General features: G+C 36.0%; 2 protein-coding genes across 2 annotated transcripts; one reads left to right on the plus strand and one right to left on the minus strand.

The window, feature by feature from the left end:
- Positions 1-3,762: 3,762 nt before the first annotated feature.
- Positions 3,763-5,511, plus strand: LOC145031993 (uncharacterized). The gene is made up of 2 exons (XM_078980655.1): positions 3,763-3,966; positions 4,294-5,511. The coding sequence occupies exon 2, from the start codon at positions 4,489-4,491 to the stop codon at positions 5,341-5,343; it is 855 nt and encodes a 284-aa protein (XP_078836781.1). The 5' UTR covers positions 3,763-3,966; positions 4,294-4,488; the 3' UTR covers positions 5,344-5,511.
- Positions 5,512-5,570: 59 nt separating this feature from the next.
- On the minus strand, positions 5,571-7,097 carry LOC145031992 (peroxidase 51-like). The gene is made up of 3 exons (XM_078980654.1): positions 6,823-7,097; positions 6,536-6,736; positions 5,571-6,350 (listed from the first exon to the last, which is right to left on the minus strand). Exons 1-3 carry the CDS (start codon positions 7,033-7,035, stop codon positions 5,778-5,780), a joined length of 987 nt encoding a protein of 328 aa, XP_078836780.1. The 5' UTR covers positions 7,036-7,097; the 3' UTR covers positions 5,571-5,777.
- Positions 7,098-16,534: the final 9,437 nt, after the last annotated feature.

Here is a 16,534-nt window from a genome sequence, read left to right on the forward strand (position 1 = left end):
CTTCTAATACTTTGTTATCCTCTTAAGTCATTTATTCATGTATTTATTTTTTAAAGATTGGTTTATATTTATTCAATATTTTATTTTATTAGTCTTAAAAACCGTTGTTTATTTATTTAACAGAGAGTCAAAAACAACAAACGATTATATTGAACTTTTTGCGTTTTCAAATTTGATGAAACAACGCACACACACATACACAATTGAAAGTGCACACAAATCTTAAAATTATCATTTTTTATTTATTTTTTTTGATTTTATTATTCTTAGAGTATACAACAAGGCCTTCTGTAACATCCCAAAATTTCCAAGAAAATTTTCATTTTAAATAAGTCAAAACCATTCATTCATCATCCCAAAAGACGACTCAAAACATCAGAATAAAATCGTAAGCATCCAATGCAGAATAAAGCTCCATGGGATGCAGTGTGATCAAGCTGACCCCTTCTTTTTGGAACCAGAAGTACCTGAAAACCTTTTAAACATAAACCGTAAGCACGAAGCTTAATGGGTTCTCCAAAATAGCACATACCATACATACAATGGGCCTCGTCTGACATCCATCGGATCTCACCCAGTATCAGGCCCTACCTAATATAAATCTGTTAGTAACATGCGATGGGCCTCGCCCAACACATTCATCAGGCCTCTTCTGACATCGGTCCCTTCTCGGTATACATACAAACACATACAATACATGCAATAGTCACACAAATAGCTAGCGTCCTTTGAACAATAATTAATAAGTCGGCATTGGTACCTTCGACCCACCAAACACTGTGAGCAGACTCACCTGAACTACTCAACAGAAGCCTAACAGGTACCTCAACATCAGAACAGCCAACCCAAACTTCTTAAAACCAAACTGAGACCAATCCTTAGTCAAATACACAATTCTACCCAAGTTTTACCAAAAGTCAACCTGATCTAAAAAGTCAACAGGTAAAAGGAGGTCACCACAGACTGAGTATGCCCAACGTACTCAGTTACTATGCTCAATGTAGCACACCCTTTCCTGATTACGGGGCTCTATCTTGGTATGCTCAACATACTATCATGTACGCCTAACGTACTTGACCAGTTCCGTTTTCCTTCAGTAAGTGCTTATTCCATTAAGATCTCATGTCCAAAGCTCAAATCTAGTCCTAAATAATTTTCTAATTCATAAAGTTTCCACTTTATGAATTTCCATGGCTAGAAAGAGTCCACACACCAAAACCCTAACTTAATACACAAACCAAGGCATCATAACTCTTGCATAGAGGGAAGAAAGGGACCAATATCACATTTTTATGGTTCCTAATAGCTCCATAATGGATAAAATTTCAAACTTTATCCATTAGGATGGTCCAAATAACTAAGATATAGTCTTTAATTCTCAAAGGGACCAAAAATGCATCTTTCTCAACTTAATCCATTAAGTCCAAGTCTCCAACCTTCAGATCTGAATCACTATGGTGTTTAGATGGATAAAGTTTCCAACTTTATCCATAACAAGGTCACAAACTTTCAAGATCTAAACTTATGTGTTAGGCCCGGTCAGTACCGAATTGATGCGTTCAATTAAGTTCTATGTCAAAAAAAATAAAAAATCAGAAATTGGGAAACAAACAGTTGGACATTGAGAACGGAGGACTGCATGATCCCTTATCTAAAGGACGCATTGTTGACTAGGTCAGAGTTCGACAACAGCTTTTGAGAGCTACGATTGCTAATCAGATTCTAAAGTCATACTTGCAATCATAGTTATTACACTTATCCAAATGGGAGACTGTTGGATTAGGTGTCTAAGTCCATAACTATAATTATTATGTACTTGATTTGATAGTAACATGATACTTTTGGGTTGCCTTCACACAGGTGACTAGACACGATGACTGTTAAGGAGAGAGGTTGATTTATAATTGAGAATAATGAATTGGGGCATAAATATGACTTATTAATATATTATAAGAATAATATATTAATTAGAAGTCGTATTATTAATTAGTATTTAATCATAAATTAATTTGGAATTAATTTTGGGATTAAAGGAACTGATTGAAAGTTCAAGGGTTGTTTTGTAATTATTTAATAGTTGAGGCTTTGGGCCATTGGATCACCTTATTAAGTAAGGGTCGAAAATCCCTAGAAAGGATCTAGGAATTCTCATCCAAGGCTAAATGGTAGGAGATCCATGGACTTGCGTAGGCCCTAAGCTAAGGAATTAGGGTTTCCACCCTGAAACCCTAGCTAGCCTCAAGTATAAATAGACCCTCTTAGGCTCTAAATTTCGTCCACCCTTGGAGAACCCTAGTAGATCAAAATTTTGGAGCTAGTTACCCTCCCTCCTCTTTCTCATATTCATCCTCTCACTCAAGTGTGTTTGTGAGCCATTAGAGGTACTACATTTGTGGTACTTGTTCTCAAGAGCAAAGGAAGTTCAAGAAACTAGTTGTTATTACTATATAGCTACAAAGGTATGTATTCTATTCTTTGATTTGTGATTTTCCGAAAATAGTAGATGCATGCTAGGTTTTCCTTTTGTGTTCATATGTTGTATGTCTAATAGAGAAAACATAGATCCAAAACTAGGGTTGCATGCACACATAGGATTGTTTGTATAAAACCCATCAGGATGTTCCTATTACCTAACCATGACTCAGGACATGGTTCGAACCCATACACTAATGTCGTTAACCATAGTGTTGTTAACAACAAAAGACGAATCTCATATGGTTTAACCACTGATACCTTCATTCAAGTCTTACTCCCCCCCCCCCCCACCCCCACCCACCCCCCCACAAGGTACATCTCGCGCCTATGGGCCGCTATAACTATCCAAGAATACACTCGAAACTGGAAGGATAAACAAACCCACCCGGTGGACTACCGAGCTACAAGTCCTACAAGACAGGAGCGGGATTGACCCTCGTTTTCCTACAAAAGGACTAAAAATTATGAAAAATGAACCATCAAGCTTAAAAAACTCAACATGGGTAAAAAATAACATAATCTTCAGAAAAACCTCAAAATTTTGATCAATTAATGAAAAAAAAACGAGATATTGGTTAATTATGTGAAACCGGCCACAAAAGGTTATTCTGAAGTTTTAGTCGGTAATCTATCATAATATTTTTTGATATTCAAATATATAATGCTTACATTTTTCTTGAATAGCGATGAACCAAGATGGTGGTCCACTCTATCAAATTAGAGTCATATATGCCGATATTTCACCTAATTAATGAAGAGCCTTCTTATGATACTCTTTCAAAAGAAAACCTTCTTATGATACTTTGCATTAGTAGGTTCTCGTCATGGAGATCATAACAGATCAGAGGATGATGGTCTTGCTCGATCTGAGGATGGTACTCATTGCATGACCTAATGATATAGATCATGATGTATCTGATGGGTAATGCGGTAGAGCATCACTCGCAAAACAATTAAAATCTATATACCACTAGGTGACAATCTACACTTGTAGGCGTCATTACATTGCATGGCCTATGTTTCGTCTAAATTTAATCCTTTAAACACAAATATAAAAAAATTGAATTAACAGACCCTTTAAATTCAATTATTTTGAAACTTTTTATGTCTTTCCAAAATAATTTACGAACCAAACTTCTCTCGGTAAATGATCTTTGGTCAAATATCATCAAATGTTGTCCAAAATTTAAAATAAAACCATCTTTAAAGTTTAAACAAAAATTACAAAACCGTTAAAAACACAAAAATATAATGCCATTTTTACAAATAATGAACGCAACGCTCTTCGGAAACCCACGCCCACTCACAACTTCACACTTGTAATAACCGCACGTGTCTCTGGCCCTCCCTGCGCCTCCAAAAGAAGCTTCCAAAAACACCCCAAACACACTTACGAGCCCTAATCTCTTTCGCCAACTACTAAGCTTCTTCGATCTATCTGAATTTTACTAAAATTCAACTCTAAATTCCATTTCCGTATTTGATAATCAGGTTCGCATGCTGTTTTTTCTTTTTTTGTTTCATTATCGAATATTATTTACACCCATTCCATTGCTCCAAATTCGTATCCAGTTGACGTTTCTGGAATGGCATTCGATCACGACGTTTATGCCTTTGTTTGTAATTGTTACTTGTTAGTTTGATTGTGGCGTCGCTGATTTTTATTTGATTGAATCTGGCACTCCCAATTTTATGATTTGTTCCGAGCTATACTACTGTAGCACGATTAATGGAATTGGATAAGGAATTCGATTCAATGAAGCAACGTCAAGTTTTTTTGAGTTGATTCTTATGTAGATTTCGTGATTTTTTTTCCAGAAATTCCTAGGTCGGATTTTAATCAGCGACTCCAGTTGACTTTTATTCATCGAAGTCAAACAAACTGCAGAGTTCACGTTTTCTTCAGAAGTTCTTCGCGAGATGTGGTTGGTGAATTGTTTGGGTAAAAAGTTTATTTCTTCCAAACGAGTGAAGATGCTTTGATGATTGTGAGACATTAAAACACCCAAGAAAATGCCAGCAGTTCGGCATTGTTCTAGAATTGATACTTTCGATCTGAAACTTGAAATGGAAAGAAGACTCGGGTCACAAAAAGCTGACAAATACTTCAATCTTCTCACAAGATACATCAATCTGAAGCTCTCAAAATCAGAATTCGATAAGCTCTGCATCCGTTTGATTGGTAGAGAGAATCTTCGTCATCACAATGAACTCATCAAGGCAATTATCAAAAACGCCACTCTTTCCAACACACCACCTCCGAAACAAGTCAAACCTGACATCCCGTTGACTTTGAAAGATCCTAACAACACCATTGATCCAAGAAGCAACCTTCAGTCTCTCTGTAGAGAAGTATTCCCTCAATCCCCAAGAAAAGGAAGAACACCAGTTCATCGTGAAAGAAAGTATAAAGATAGATCAAGTCCTCTTGGGCTTAATGGGAAGACTCATATGGCTGAAGAAACTGGTTTACAACTCATTTGTAGAAGAATCCCGATTACAGCTCCATTTGGTATTAGCATACACTCAAAAGAAACACGAAAATTGGTCTGTAATTCAGGTTCTTCTTATTACACAGAGACTTGTCATTACACTCGTCATTTGCCACATACAAATTCTTTAGAGAACAGATTGAAGCAGAAGTTGAAAATGGAGGGTTTGGATATCTCAATGGATTGTGTCAAACTATTGAATAATGGGCTTGATTCTTATCTGAAAAGTGTTATAAAACCAAATCTGGAGTTAGCTCACTCAAGGTCTTTACACAAACAAGAAATATCCATGCTAGATTTTCGGGTGGCATCTGAGGTCAACCCCAAGATTCTTGGAGAAAATTGGCGTATAAAACTTGAGAAGATTGGCCTATAACAGTAGGAAACAACAAAAGTTTTGGGAAAAAAAAAAAAAAGTAAAAACCCATTAGTTTGTATATATACATATCAATGATGATTCTTGCTGTCTAATGAAGTATAATGTCATGAACACTTTGTAAGATTTCTGGCTAATTTAAATATTCTAGTGGCCCTTTTTCAGTTATATGATTTTCATTTTAACTTTCATTTGTAAGAATTAACATGAATGAAATATCGAATCTCTTTTAACATGAAATAGTGAGAATTTATAGCTTCACAATCACAAAGTTGAAAACAAACTGGCAAATACATAGGAATCACGTCCAACACTTTGGAAGCTGTGCGTTAATCAAATAATTTCCCAGCATTTCGAGTATACTTTTAGTTATTATTTCGTCATTGAATAAAAATCATATAATTAGCGTTGCGATAGTAATTAAAATTAATATCTCAATTAAACGCAGAACAATCTCGCCTGATATTCCCACTTCGACCCGTTTTAACACCAACCCGACCCAATTTACCCATAGCCGCAACAAACGCGTCATTAAAAGCTTTTGAATTGGAAGCCCATGTGTTCACAGTCGATCTTGACCTCGAGTCACTAAAAAGAACTTGGTCAGAAGTAAAAAGCCCTTTTCCTTGTTGTAGATTCTTGTAATACACATTATCAAAAGTTCTTGGTGTGTTTGGATCCATGTTTATGGCTATCCTCGGGTCAACATTTTTCGGGCATTGTTGTTGTAATTGGGTGGCATAACTCGGGCTCAGGGTCGGGTCAACGGGGTTCACCCTGCTGAAATTATATATCCTGTTTGAGAACTGGTCACAGTGTGAGAATCCAAGGGTGTGTGCACCCGAAAGGGCAATCATGTCATTTTGGGTTAGGCCTTTAGCGGAAAACATGGAATTGAGTTGATTTAAGTTCAAATTTGGTTTCGGAAGCTTCCCGGTTACACTAGCGGCGGTTGAACTCAACCCGTCTAATCTCCCGAGCTCCACCGGATACGATGGCCCACCCGCCTGCAAACAAACAGTTTAAATATTTATATAAGAGCATCGTACTTTTTTAATTTATTATTATTCAGATTGATTATTTGATAAATCAGTTATTTTTTCAAAAAAATAATATTGGAAAAATGTTTTTGATAGATAAACTTTAATTTTTTAATATAAAGTTGCAGGAAATAAAATTATTAACTACTCACCAACGCTACAACATCACGGGTAGCCATGGTGAGAATATCAGCACAGGAGACCTTATTCCTACAGCTTGGAACAGCATCAATGGCAGCTTTAGCTTTGATAACAGTATCAAACCCATCTCCAGCAAGTGACAAATTATCCGGGTGATCTTTTTCTGCTTTGTTTGATCCACTAGATGCTATCATAACCGAAGCATCGCATCCCTGTTTTACATTATAAAGATTTGAATCATCCATCTTTTGATTGATCATATATATGATATAATTAGAAATAGAATTAACAAAAGTACCTGTACAAAGCAATCATGGAAGAACAATCGAAGAGTTCCAGGAATGGTGACAAAAGTTTGTTGAACTTTAGCCCTCACAGCGTTTCGAACGATAGTTTCAACATTTGGGCAGATGGTTGCGTAGTAATTCTGTTTCAGTTGCGCAGAAGCTAAGTTTGAGAAGATGAGAAGACATGAGAGAGATAGTATTTGAATAAGAATGACCCGACCCATGATTAGTGTGTAGTATGTGTATGTGTTTGAGCCTTTGAGGTGGTATATAGTAGTAGTAAAAAGGTTTATATATATTAAATAAAGAAGGGTGTATAAGAGGCTAAGCCAGCTGTTTGGTTTGGATTTTTTTGAGTTTCTGGGCAAAATAATTGTTTGTTTCCTATCTTTTTTTTTTCTTTATATTTACAGAATCGTGTTACATTTAGATTCCAACATCCAAATGGTCAATTTTAGTGTTCGATAAACTATTAACATCTGATCTTTCAACTTAAATCCAGAAGCATCGTCAAGTTGTTACATAAAAATTAGAATTAGGGAAGAGGCGTATTAAAGTTGTGTGTGTAATTAGCAGTTAGCACGTAGGAATGTATAGGATTTCGATGGTTTTTATTCATTTATTACAATAATAAGTTGAAGTTGAACATATATATTAATAGAATAGGTGATACGATGTGATGGGGTACTAGTCGACGACTCTTGAATATGCTTTTATATATTAATGGAAGGAGAGAGGATCCAAAAACTTTAAACGTGAAGGGCATATCTAAGGAATGTGCATGAAGAATAGTTTCTTTATTGTTTGGAGGATTGGAATTAATTTGGGATTCTTTTGATATGTCGTTTTGGAAACAGACATATGGCATCTATGATTGCCCAGTCAAGTCAACGCAGGTTTCATTCCGGCTTGCGTATGGCCGGCGATGTTTAGTTTATGACATAAAACTAAACACGATGTTTTTGAGAAGATCATTGATTATTGTAACACAATATATATATTATTTTGCAAAAATCTAGGTGCTATATTTACTCTTCGGTAAAAACCAGGCCACATACTATAAGGGATAAGTACAAAAATATCGAAAATGGAGAGGTCTTAAAAGTGATTTCACCATCTTTTATATATTCACGACAAAATGATTATTTATCTAGTGAGAATATATTTTCCGAAATTCCAAATAAATGTAAAGTCACTTTATGATCATATAAGGAAAAAAGTTTTTCCACATGGTTTGTGAAATACTAGCTTTTTGCAACTTACTTATTCAGAAAGAAAATACAACGAATTTTTGAATTGTGATTTAACAATTTGTTTGTGAAAATTAAGAAAAGAAGCCAAAAAAGATTTAAATCGGCTTTTTTTTTTTGGTGGGGGTGGAAATGTGCAGATTTTGGTTATATAAGGAGATGAGTCTCACTAGAAATCTCAAAAAAAAAAAAAAAAAACATACTCATTCCCAACTTGTTCCTTAAAGTTATTTGTTTTCGACCAATGAGGTCAACACGTTTAATTTTATAATATAGTTTCCGATGATAACCTTTGAATGAAAGCATTAAGATATAATCGGTTAGCATTTAACATGTTTAATTTAGTCACTAAACGATTTTTTTTAGTATGTCATTTTATATCATATATTTGAATCCATGTTAACAAATGCTCCTTTTAAACGAATCAAAAATCTCTAAACGGTTAACCTTATATATTTCTTGACCATTAAAAGGTTGGAATTATTTAACACTAAATAGTTTATTAATCTAAACGTTGTTACATATACATCGGCTAATAAAATACTTTATTTATAAAATTCATATATAATAATACAACATAATAGACGTTGACATGTTAAAGTGATTAAGCCTTTTGTCGATTTGAATATTCAACTTTCTAAAGTAGTTCAAATCATGATAGGTTGCAATTTTTATGTAGATGAATCGTTAATTTTGATGTTGGACAAACCATGATATGTTACATTAATTAAGTAGACAAATTGCTAAATTAATTTTGGACGAAGCATGATGAGTTACATTATTAAGTAGATAAATCGTTAATTTCAATGTTGGACAAACCATGATACTATGGAAATACTAAAGCTTTTCTTTCATGAAGATTTTAAGGTAAACTTAGCTATTATCTGTTAATAATTACTACAACATGTTTGTAAGATCAATATGAATCCTTGAACTCTTTTTCGTTATATCTCACTAAGATGGGCTTTTAGGTTCTTTGTTATTAATCAAAGATTTCTACTAGCATACATGTCAAATTAGGTGTTTCATTTTTCTATGATAGAATATATATGATCAAGAGTATACTTGATAATGAAATGACACCAAATTCAATTTATTCCATGGAAAATGTCATTTTGATTTTGATAGGGTTGAATATGATACATATGCCAAAATCCCAAAACAAATATAATTAACAAATTCTAAAGTATAGCAATATCCAGTTATAGTTTGTTTAAAAATTAAAAATGTGAAAACAATATATTATTTATCTTTTACAAAATCAGAAGACTTAACAAACATGTTTTATATAATATTTTTAATTTAATATCTCGTCGCCTACCATGCTATTTGTTACTTATTTTCTATTGATCTAATAATCTAATGTGTCATGTGAGCAGATTCTTTTTTTTTTTTTTTTTTTTTTTTAATAGAAAATATATTGTTCATAAACTAAGAGTCTAAGACAATGAATGCGACGGGTTTCGTTTATTTTTCTTGCACATTTGTAGGATATATTATATTATGTAGATGTAGATATGAAAACAAAATCTGTACGACAACTAATAACTAAATATTTAAATTTGAATAGCCTATTATGCTTAACAAAAAGATAATTAGTAGTGGCAATTGTTTCACTTTTAATAGCTGGTTCATGGTTCAACATATTATCTTTACGATGTGAGCTTCGTGGTTGATGATGGAATCGCCTATTATGCTTAACAAAAGGATAACCCATCTCTGCTGCCTCATGTTGAACTTCTTTTGATTTAAAATGTTTTGAAGATTCTTGTGGTCAGTGAAAATGGTGCACTTTGTACCATAAAGGTAGTGTCTCCAAATCTTCAAGGCGAAGACCACAGCTCCCAATTCGAGATCATGGGTGGTATAATTCACCTCATGCACCTTTAGTTGTCGGGATGCATAAGCTATCACCTTCCCACGCTGCATGAGTACACAGCCTGAACCTTGATTTGAAGCATCGCAGTAAACTACGAAGTCCTCTGTTCCCTCTGGTAGTGATAGTACCGGTGCACTGCAGAGTGCTCGCTTCAGAATTCGGAATGCAACTTCTTACTTATCTATCATTTCAAAGGGTACACCCTTTTGTGTAAGCATTGTAAGTGGCTTGGCTGTTTTGGAGAAGTTCTGAATCAACCTCCTGTAATAGCCTGCGAGACCTAAAAATTGGCAAATTTTTATGGGTGTCGTTGGGATCGCCCATCCTTCAATGGCTTTGACCTTAGAAGGATCCACATGTATCCCTTCTTGACTAACAACATGACCCAAAAAGTTCACACTACGAAGCCAGAACTCACACTTAGAGAGTTTTGCGTATAAATTTTCGGTTCGTAGGGTTTCCAAGATTTGCCGGAGATGTCGACCATGCTCCTCTTTGCTTCGAGAATAGACTTGGATATCGTCGATGAAGACAATGACAAAACTATCAAGGAATGGTCGGCAGATTCGATTCATCAGGTCCATGAATGCGGCAGGGGCATTCGTTAGACCGAAGGGCATTACAACAAATTCGTAATGCCCATAACGAGTTCGGAAAGCGGTTTTGGGGATATCCTCTTCCCGGACCTTGAGTTGGTGGTATCCGAATCGCAGATCTATCTTACAGAAGTAACTTGCTCCTTGGAGCTGGTCAAATAGATCGTCGATTCGCGGAAGTGTATAGCGATTTTTGATAGTGAGCTTATTTAGATCCCTGTAGTCAATACACATCCTAAAGGAACCGTCCTTTTTCTTAACAAAGAGAATCGGAGCTCCCCAAGGTGAGAAGATGGGTCGGATAAATCCTTTGTTCAAAAGTTTGCTGAGTTGACTGGACAGTTCTTGCATCTCCGCAGGAGCCAACCTATAGGGCGATTTTTTTCGATGGGTGTAGCTCCTAGCACAAGGTCAATTTGGAACTCAACTTGTCTTTCTGGGGTATCCCCGGAAGATCTTCAGGAAAGACATCCGGGAAATCGCAAGCCACTGGGATGTCTCGAATATTGATCTCCTCCTTGGACTTATCCACTACGTGAGCCAGAAACGTCAAGTCTTTCTTTCGTAAATACTTTTGTGCCTTAATGCACGAGATAAGACGAAGGTTCTTACTAGGTTTGTCTCCGTATATAATTAGGGTTTTGCGGTTTGGGTGGTGAAGGCGAATGACCTTCTCGTGACACATAATTTCAGCATGGTGGGGGCTTAACCAGTCCATGGTGATAATCACATCAAAACTCCTAATAGTTACATCCATCAAGTTTATTTGAAGGACGTGATGATTTAAGGTCAGGGTACATCCTATGTAGATTTCCCCAGTGGATTATGTTTTCCCATTAGCCATTTCCACCGTAAAGGTTTCATTAAGCTTCTAGGGTTGTTGTTTTAGCAAGTGCTTGAATTTATTACTCACAAAGCTTCGTTCGGCCCCGGTATCAAATAGGATGCATGCATATGTGTGGTTTAGGAGAAACGTACCAGTGACAACAACGGGATCCTAAACCGCTTCTCCTTTACCCATGGTCAACACCCTCCATGCTTCTCCATTCCCGGGGTTGTTGACATTGGGGAAGTTTCGATGAAAATGCCCAGTCTTTCCAAATCCATAATATGTGTGGCTTGCCCCGACGTTGTTGTTGCGGTTGTTGGTGTTGTAATTACGGTTGTTGTTGTTGTTGTTGTTGGTTCCCTGATGCTGGTTCTGGGGAGGATAGGTCCTGCAGTATTTTGTAGTGTGACCCTTTCGATTGCAACTAGTACAATGCATCTCCCTGCATTCGCCATTGTGATGAAAATTGCACTTGTTGCACTTTGGGAGATTCCCGGAGTACTGCTTGGGGGCACTTGAGGTAGATGAGGTTGGAACATGTGGTGTGGAGGGAACTTGAGTGGTTACAACATGAACTATCGTTGTTTGTTATTTATTCGACGACTCTTAGCCTTGTCACCCATTTCTCTTGTTATTCTTTCCTTTCTTGTTGTCACTCTCCTTCTTGCCTTCAGTTTCCCCTAACTTCTCGCCCTTCTTCTTGTTGTGGTCGTACAGCTTCTTGGCCAACCTCTTGGCAGTGTCGAAGGTTTCAGGATTTGCAGTTATCGCATTTCCTTGAATTGGGGAGGTTAACCCCAAGATGAATCATTCGATTTTATTTCCCTATGAAGTAATCATGCTAGGGCACAACAGAGACAGTTCACTGAACCTTGATATGTATGCATCAATGTCGGAGTTTCAGACGGTGAGATTCCATAACTCTTGCTCCATTTCTGAATTTCGCGACGTGGGCAGTACTCGGCCATCAGCATTTCTTTCAACTGTGCCCACGACATGGCATTGGCTACGAGGAGAGTCATGGCCTCTATATGTCCATTCCACCAGGTGAGAGCTTGGTCAACGAATGTGCATGCGACAAACTTCACTTTCATCTCCTCGGGGCTTCACATATCTCGAACACCGATTCCACCTTTTCAATCCATCTATTTAGGGTTATCATTCCCCTTGTGCCATTAAAGGTTCGTGGCTTGGCGTTGGTGAAGTCTTTGTAAGAGCATTTCTTGGTAGTCCCTTGATTTATTTTGTTGTTCGAACTTCCAACCCCTTGTCCATTGTGTCCATCATTGTTCCCATTATGGATCTATGCTAGTGCCGCTGTGACCGCCGCAGATACAGCTGAGTTGATTTCTGGTGGTATCGACTCAGGGTTTCCACGGGCGGTTTGTTGTGGCATCTTTCTGTCATGGAGCGGAAAGATGTTGAGTGCCTAAAATTTTTGTGAGTTCGTGGTCCTATAAACTAGGTGTATTGTTTATATATTTAAAAGGTTAGGTTGATGCGCTCTTCTTGGTCACAAAGGGGTATGTTTTAAGTTTACTGACCATCGCGATTTCCACAGGGCATGCAATAGTTGTATTATGGAGGAAATGTAGTTGATCAGGCTATATTCACCCCCTTAATACAACTATGAACAGTCTCGGCTTAACCGAGATGCCAGGATCATCTTATTTGATTTGGTATTATATTCTTCTTCTTATATCGCACAAGTAAAGGTGTTTTATCGTTATATATTATTTGTTTTGTTCAGAGTTGTTTTAGTCCCTCTTTGGTTTATAGTTTCATATCAATGTGTGGTTAGATATGCCAGTTCACTATAAACAGAACTCTGATACCAACCTGTCACACCCCTGAACCAGACGGCGGAAACGTCCGAGGGCTCGCGTGACTTAAATTGAAATATCATCACAATGTATATATATGAAACATAACATAAACATCACCATGCATCAATATATTACAACTGACATTGTTCACATCAAGTACCTTGTCTAAATATTACATTTCCATAGTGAATTGATTGATAGTTTTTCAAAATATAACATCCTAATACACTTGGTATCGTTCTTCAATTTATCTGTTACCTGAGAATACAAATTATTTTGTAAACGTCAACATATGGAATGTTGGTGAGTTCATAAGCAGGGTTGATATGAAAATGTTTTGTGCAGTTTATAAAAACCTAGAAAATCCGATATTTTCTGAAACGACAATTGAATATACAAAAGTGTGAAGATCCATAGGTTTATGCATGAATGATTTCAAAAGCGTGTATAAATGAGAAGTTTTGCATTATAGTTATTGAAAATACAAGTGAATAGTGTTGATTTCCCTGAAAAACCCGATGTTATCCGATAAAATAATATGATTGTTTCGAATTATTATACCGTCACAACGAATGATTATGAACTCTCTTGATTACTTAGATAGTATTGGATTTATTATGTGAGTCGTTATAACCATGCATGATAATGACTAGTTTGTTTGTCTTGGTATTCTAGTGAACGCCGGAATTGATCTTAAGATTTTGTCACCGTAGATATGCCGAGTCTAACTATAGCGAACAACTGAGGTGTGGGGGAGTCACCCCCGTATAGATCTATACACAAACTCTCGCTCTCCCTCCAGGAGACTTTGATTATGAACGAATGATTATGAACTCTCTTGATTACTTAGATAGTATTGATTTTGTCAACGAATGATTATGAACTCTCTTGATTACTTAGATAGTATTGGATTTATTATGTGAGTCGTTATAACCATGCATGATAATGACTAGTTTGTTTGTCTTGGTATTCTAGTGAACGCCGGAATTGATCTTAAGATTTTGTCACCGTAGATATGCCGAGTCTAACTATAGCGAACAACTGAGGTGTGGGGGAGTCACCCCCGTATAGATCTATACACAAACTCTCGCTCTCCCTCCAGGAGACTTTGATTATAACTACAGGCTACGACCGACACTTATTGGTGTCGCCCGTTATTACTCACTTAATCCAATTGAATTTGATTAACCTTGATTAACGACCTGATTTTTGTTTACTTGAATAGAAGGTAAGCCTAACAATCGAGGAGAAGATGACCATGAGGTCCTACAAATCACGTTTGTTATTTATGGCTGTCGAGTATACGAAGGAAGCGTTGGCCTATTTCGCATATGATTTATTTGGACCTTACTAGCAATGTTAATGAGCCACAGAGGCCCAATAAACATGTATTATTTGTGTTAGGCCCAAAAGTCATATTAATGGGTCACAAAGGCCCAATAAGCATGATTAGAATTTTTTAAGCCCAACAATTTGAATGTTTACTTGTTTTTGTATAGTATAAATGTCAGGAATTTTGTTTGAACAATTGTTGGATCGCAAAGGCACGAAGTTTGTCGATTGTTTTATAACGATATTTAAATTTAAGAAAATATATGTATATTTTTTATTCTAAATTCATAAGTTATCTTAATAATAAAATAATTGACTCAAAAATATTGGTTTGACATTTTCAGCTCTTCTTTAAATAAAAATGACCATTTTAGTCACTTTTTATATAAAAAAAATGACATTTTAGGTCCTTAAACTATCTTTCTTGACTTTTTGGCCCAAGGACTTATTTAAATAATGTTTTCAGCCCAATGTTTACTTTTTGGCAGTTTCAACCCCTTTAGTAAAAAGATTTTCATTTATAATCCAAACTTTTCGCAACTTTTACAAATTTGACCCAAAATCAAAAAAATTTATATTTTTAATCCTTTTTGGAAAATAGGTCATTTCAACCCCTAAAATAGTTTTATTTACCTTTCTACCCATTGTTTTGAGAATTTTACCATTTCAGCCCCTTAAAAACCATATTTTTGCAAGTTTGGGCCTATGGGCCGAAAAGCCAAAATTTTAGCCCAATAGGGTACAATTTACATTTTTAGTCCTTTGAAAAGCATAATGTTCCTAAAAACTTCTATTTTAACTATTTAGACTCTTTTTATCCTTGTAAAAGTCGTAAATGACAACTTTTTCCCAACTTTTGTTTATTTGACAAAAATAGTCCAAAAATGAATTTTATGTTGTAGCATGCTTATTACAACCTTAGATGATAGTTTTTCTTAACCTTTTAAGTGTAATACATCCTAGATAACATATTTTTCCTCCTTGAACTATAGATCTCGAAATATCTTTCATTTTTGACACATATTTACCACATAAACACAAGAAATCACACATAACATACAAATACACATAGATCTACACATTTTACTTATATTCTCCCCTATAAAATATATGAAAACCAAAAATAGATGGGAATGAACTCACCTTGCTTAGTTGTTTTAGTTTTTGAAGAAGATAAGAAGAAGAGTTTTGGTCCTAACAACACCTTGATGTGGATCTCGAACTTGAGGTGATTCTAGGAGTATGATTACCACAAATGTTTAAGAGAAGGGATCTAATCATGAGAAAAGAGTTATATAATCCTTGGATATATATAACTTACCAAGAAGTGATGGTATTCTCTTGAAATCCTCTTGATACACAAGCAAAATTTCAAGATTTTGGAGTGGAAAGGAGGAGAATACTTGAGAGAGTTTGGAAGAAGTTTGATGTTGTGTGTGTGTTTTCCTTGTGCTCTAGGCCGAAGAAGAAAAAGAGAAGGGAAGAGAGAGGTGATGAAATGACTATCATGGATATATGTTGGATCTTTGCATGGAGATATGGGGTGTATTAAGGAGGTGGCACCTCCAAGGTCAACCCTCCCAAATACATCTTTTTCCATTTTTTTTTTGTTTTTTACATAGGCTGAGAGAGAGAGAGAGAGAGAGAGAAAAGGAAAAGAAAAGATTTGGGCCTTAGTGTTTGAGTTTTGTAATGTGAAGCCTAAATTGATAGTTTTCGGCCCATTTGGCCTTTGGAGTGGGTTACGGCCCAATCTTGCATGAAAGAATGGATTTGTGGCTCTTTAGGGCTTATTGGATTGTTATGGCCCAACAAGGCCCATTAAGGTAAACTAATCCATTTTAGGCCCATTATGGCCCTAAAGGTTAAGTTTCATGAAAGTGGGTCCAATGAGATCCCATTTAGGGGTTCTAAGCCCAAAATAGTTAAATTGGAAGTTTATTGGCCCATTAGGCCCAATAAGGAAATTCTAGTCCATATTGGACTTAAACCGGGATTTCTAGGGATTCCA

Source organism: Lactuca saligna, chromosome 2, assembly GCF_052625555.1.
Source record: "Lactuca saligna cultivar CGN05327 chromosome 2, ASM5262555v1, whole genome shotgun sequence".
NCBI classification, from domain to species: domain Eukaryota; kingdom Viridiplantae; phylum Streptophyta; class Magnoliopsida; order Asterales; family Asteraceae; genus Lactuca; species Lactuca saligna.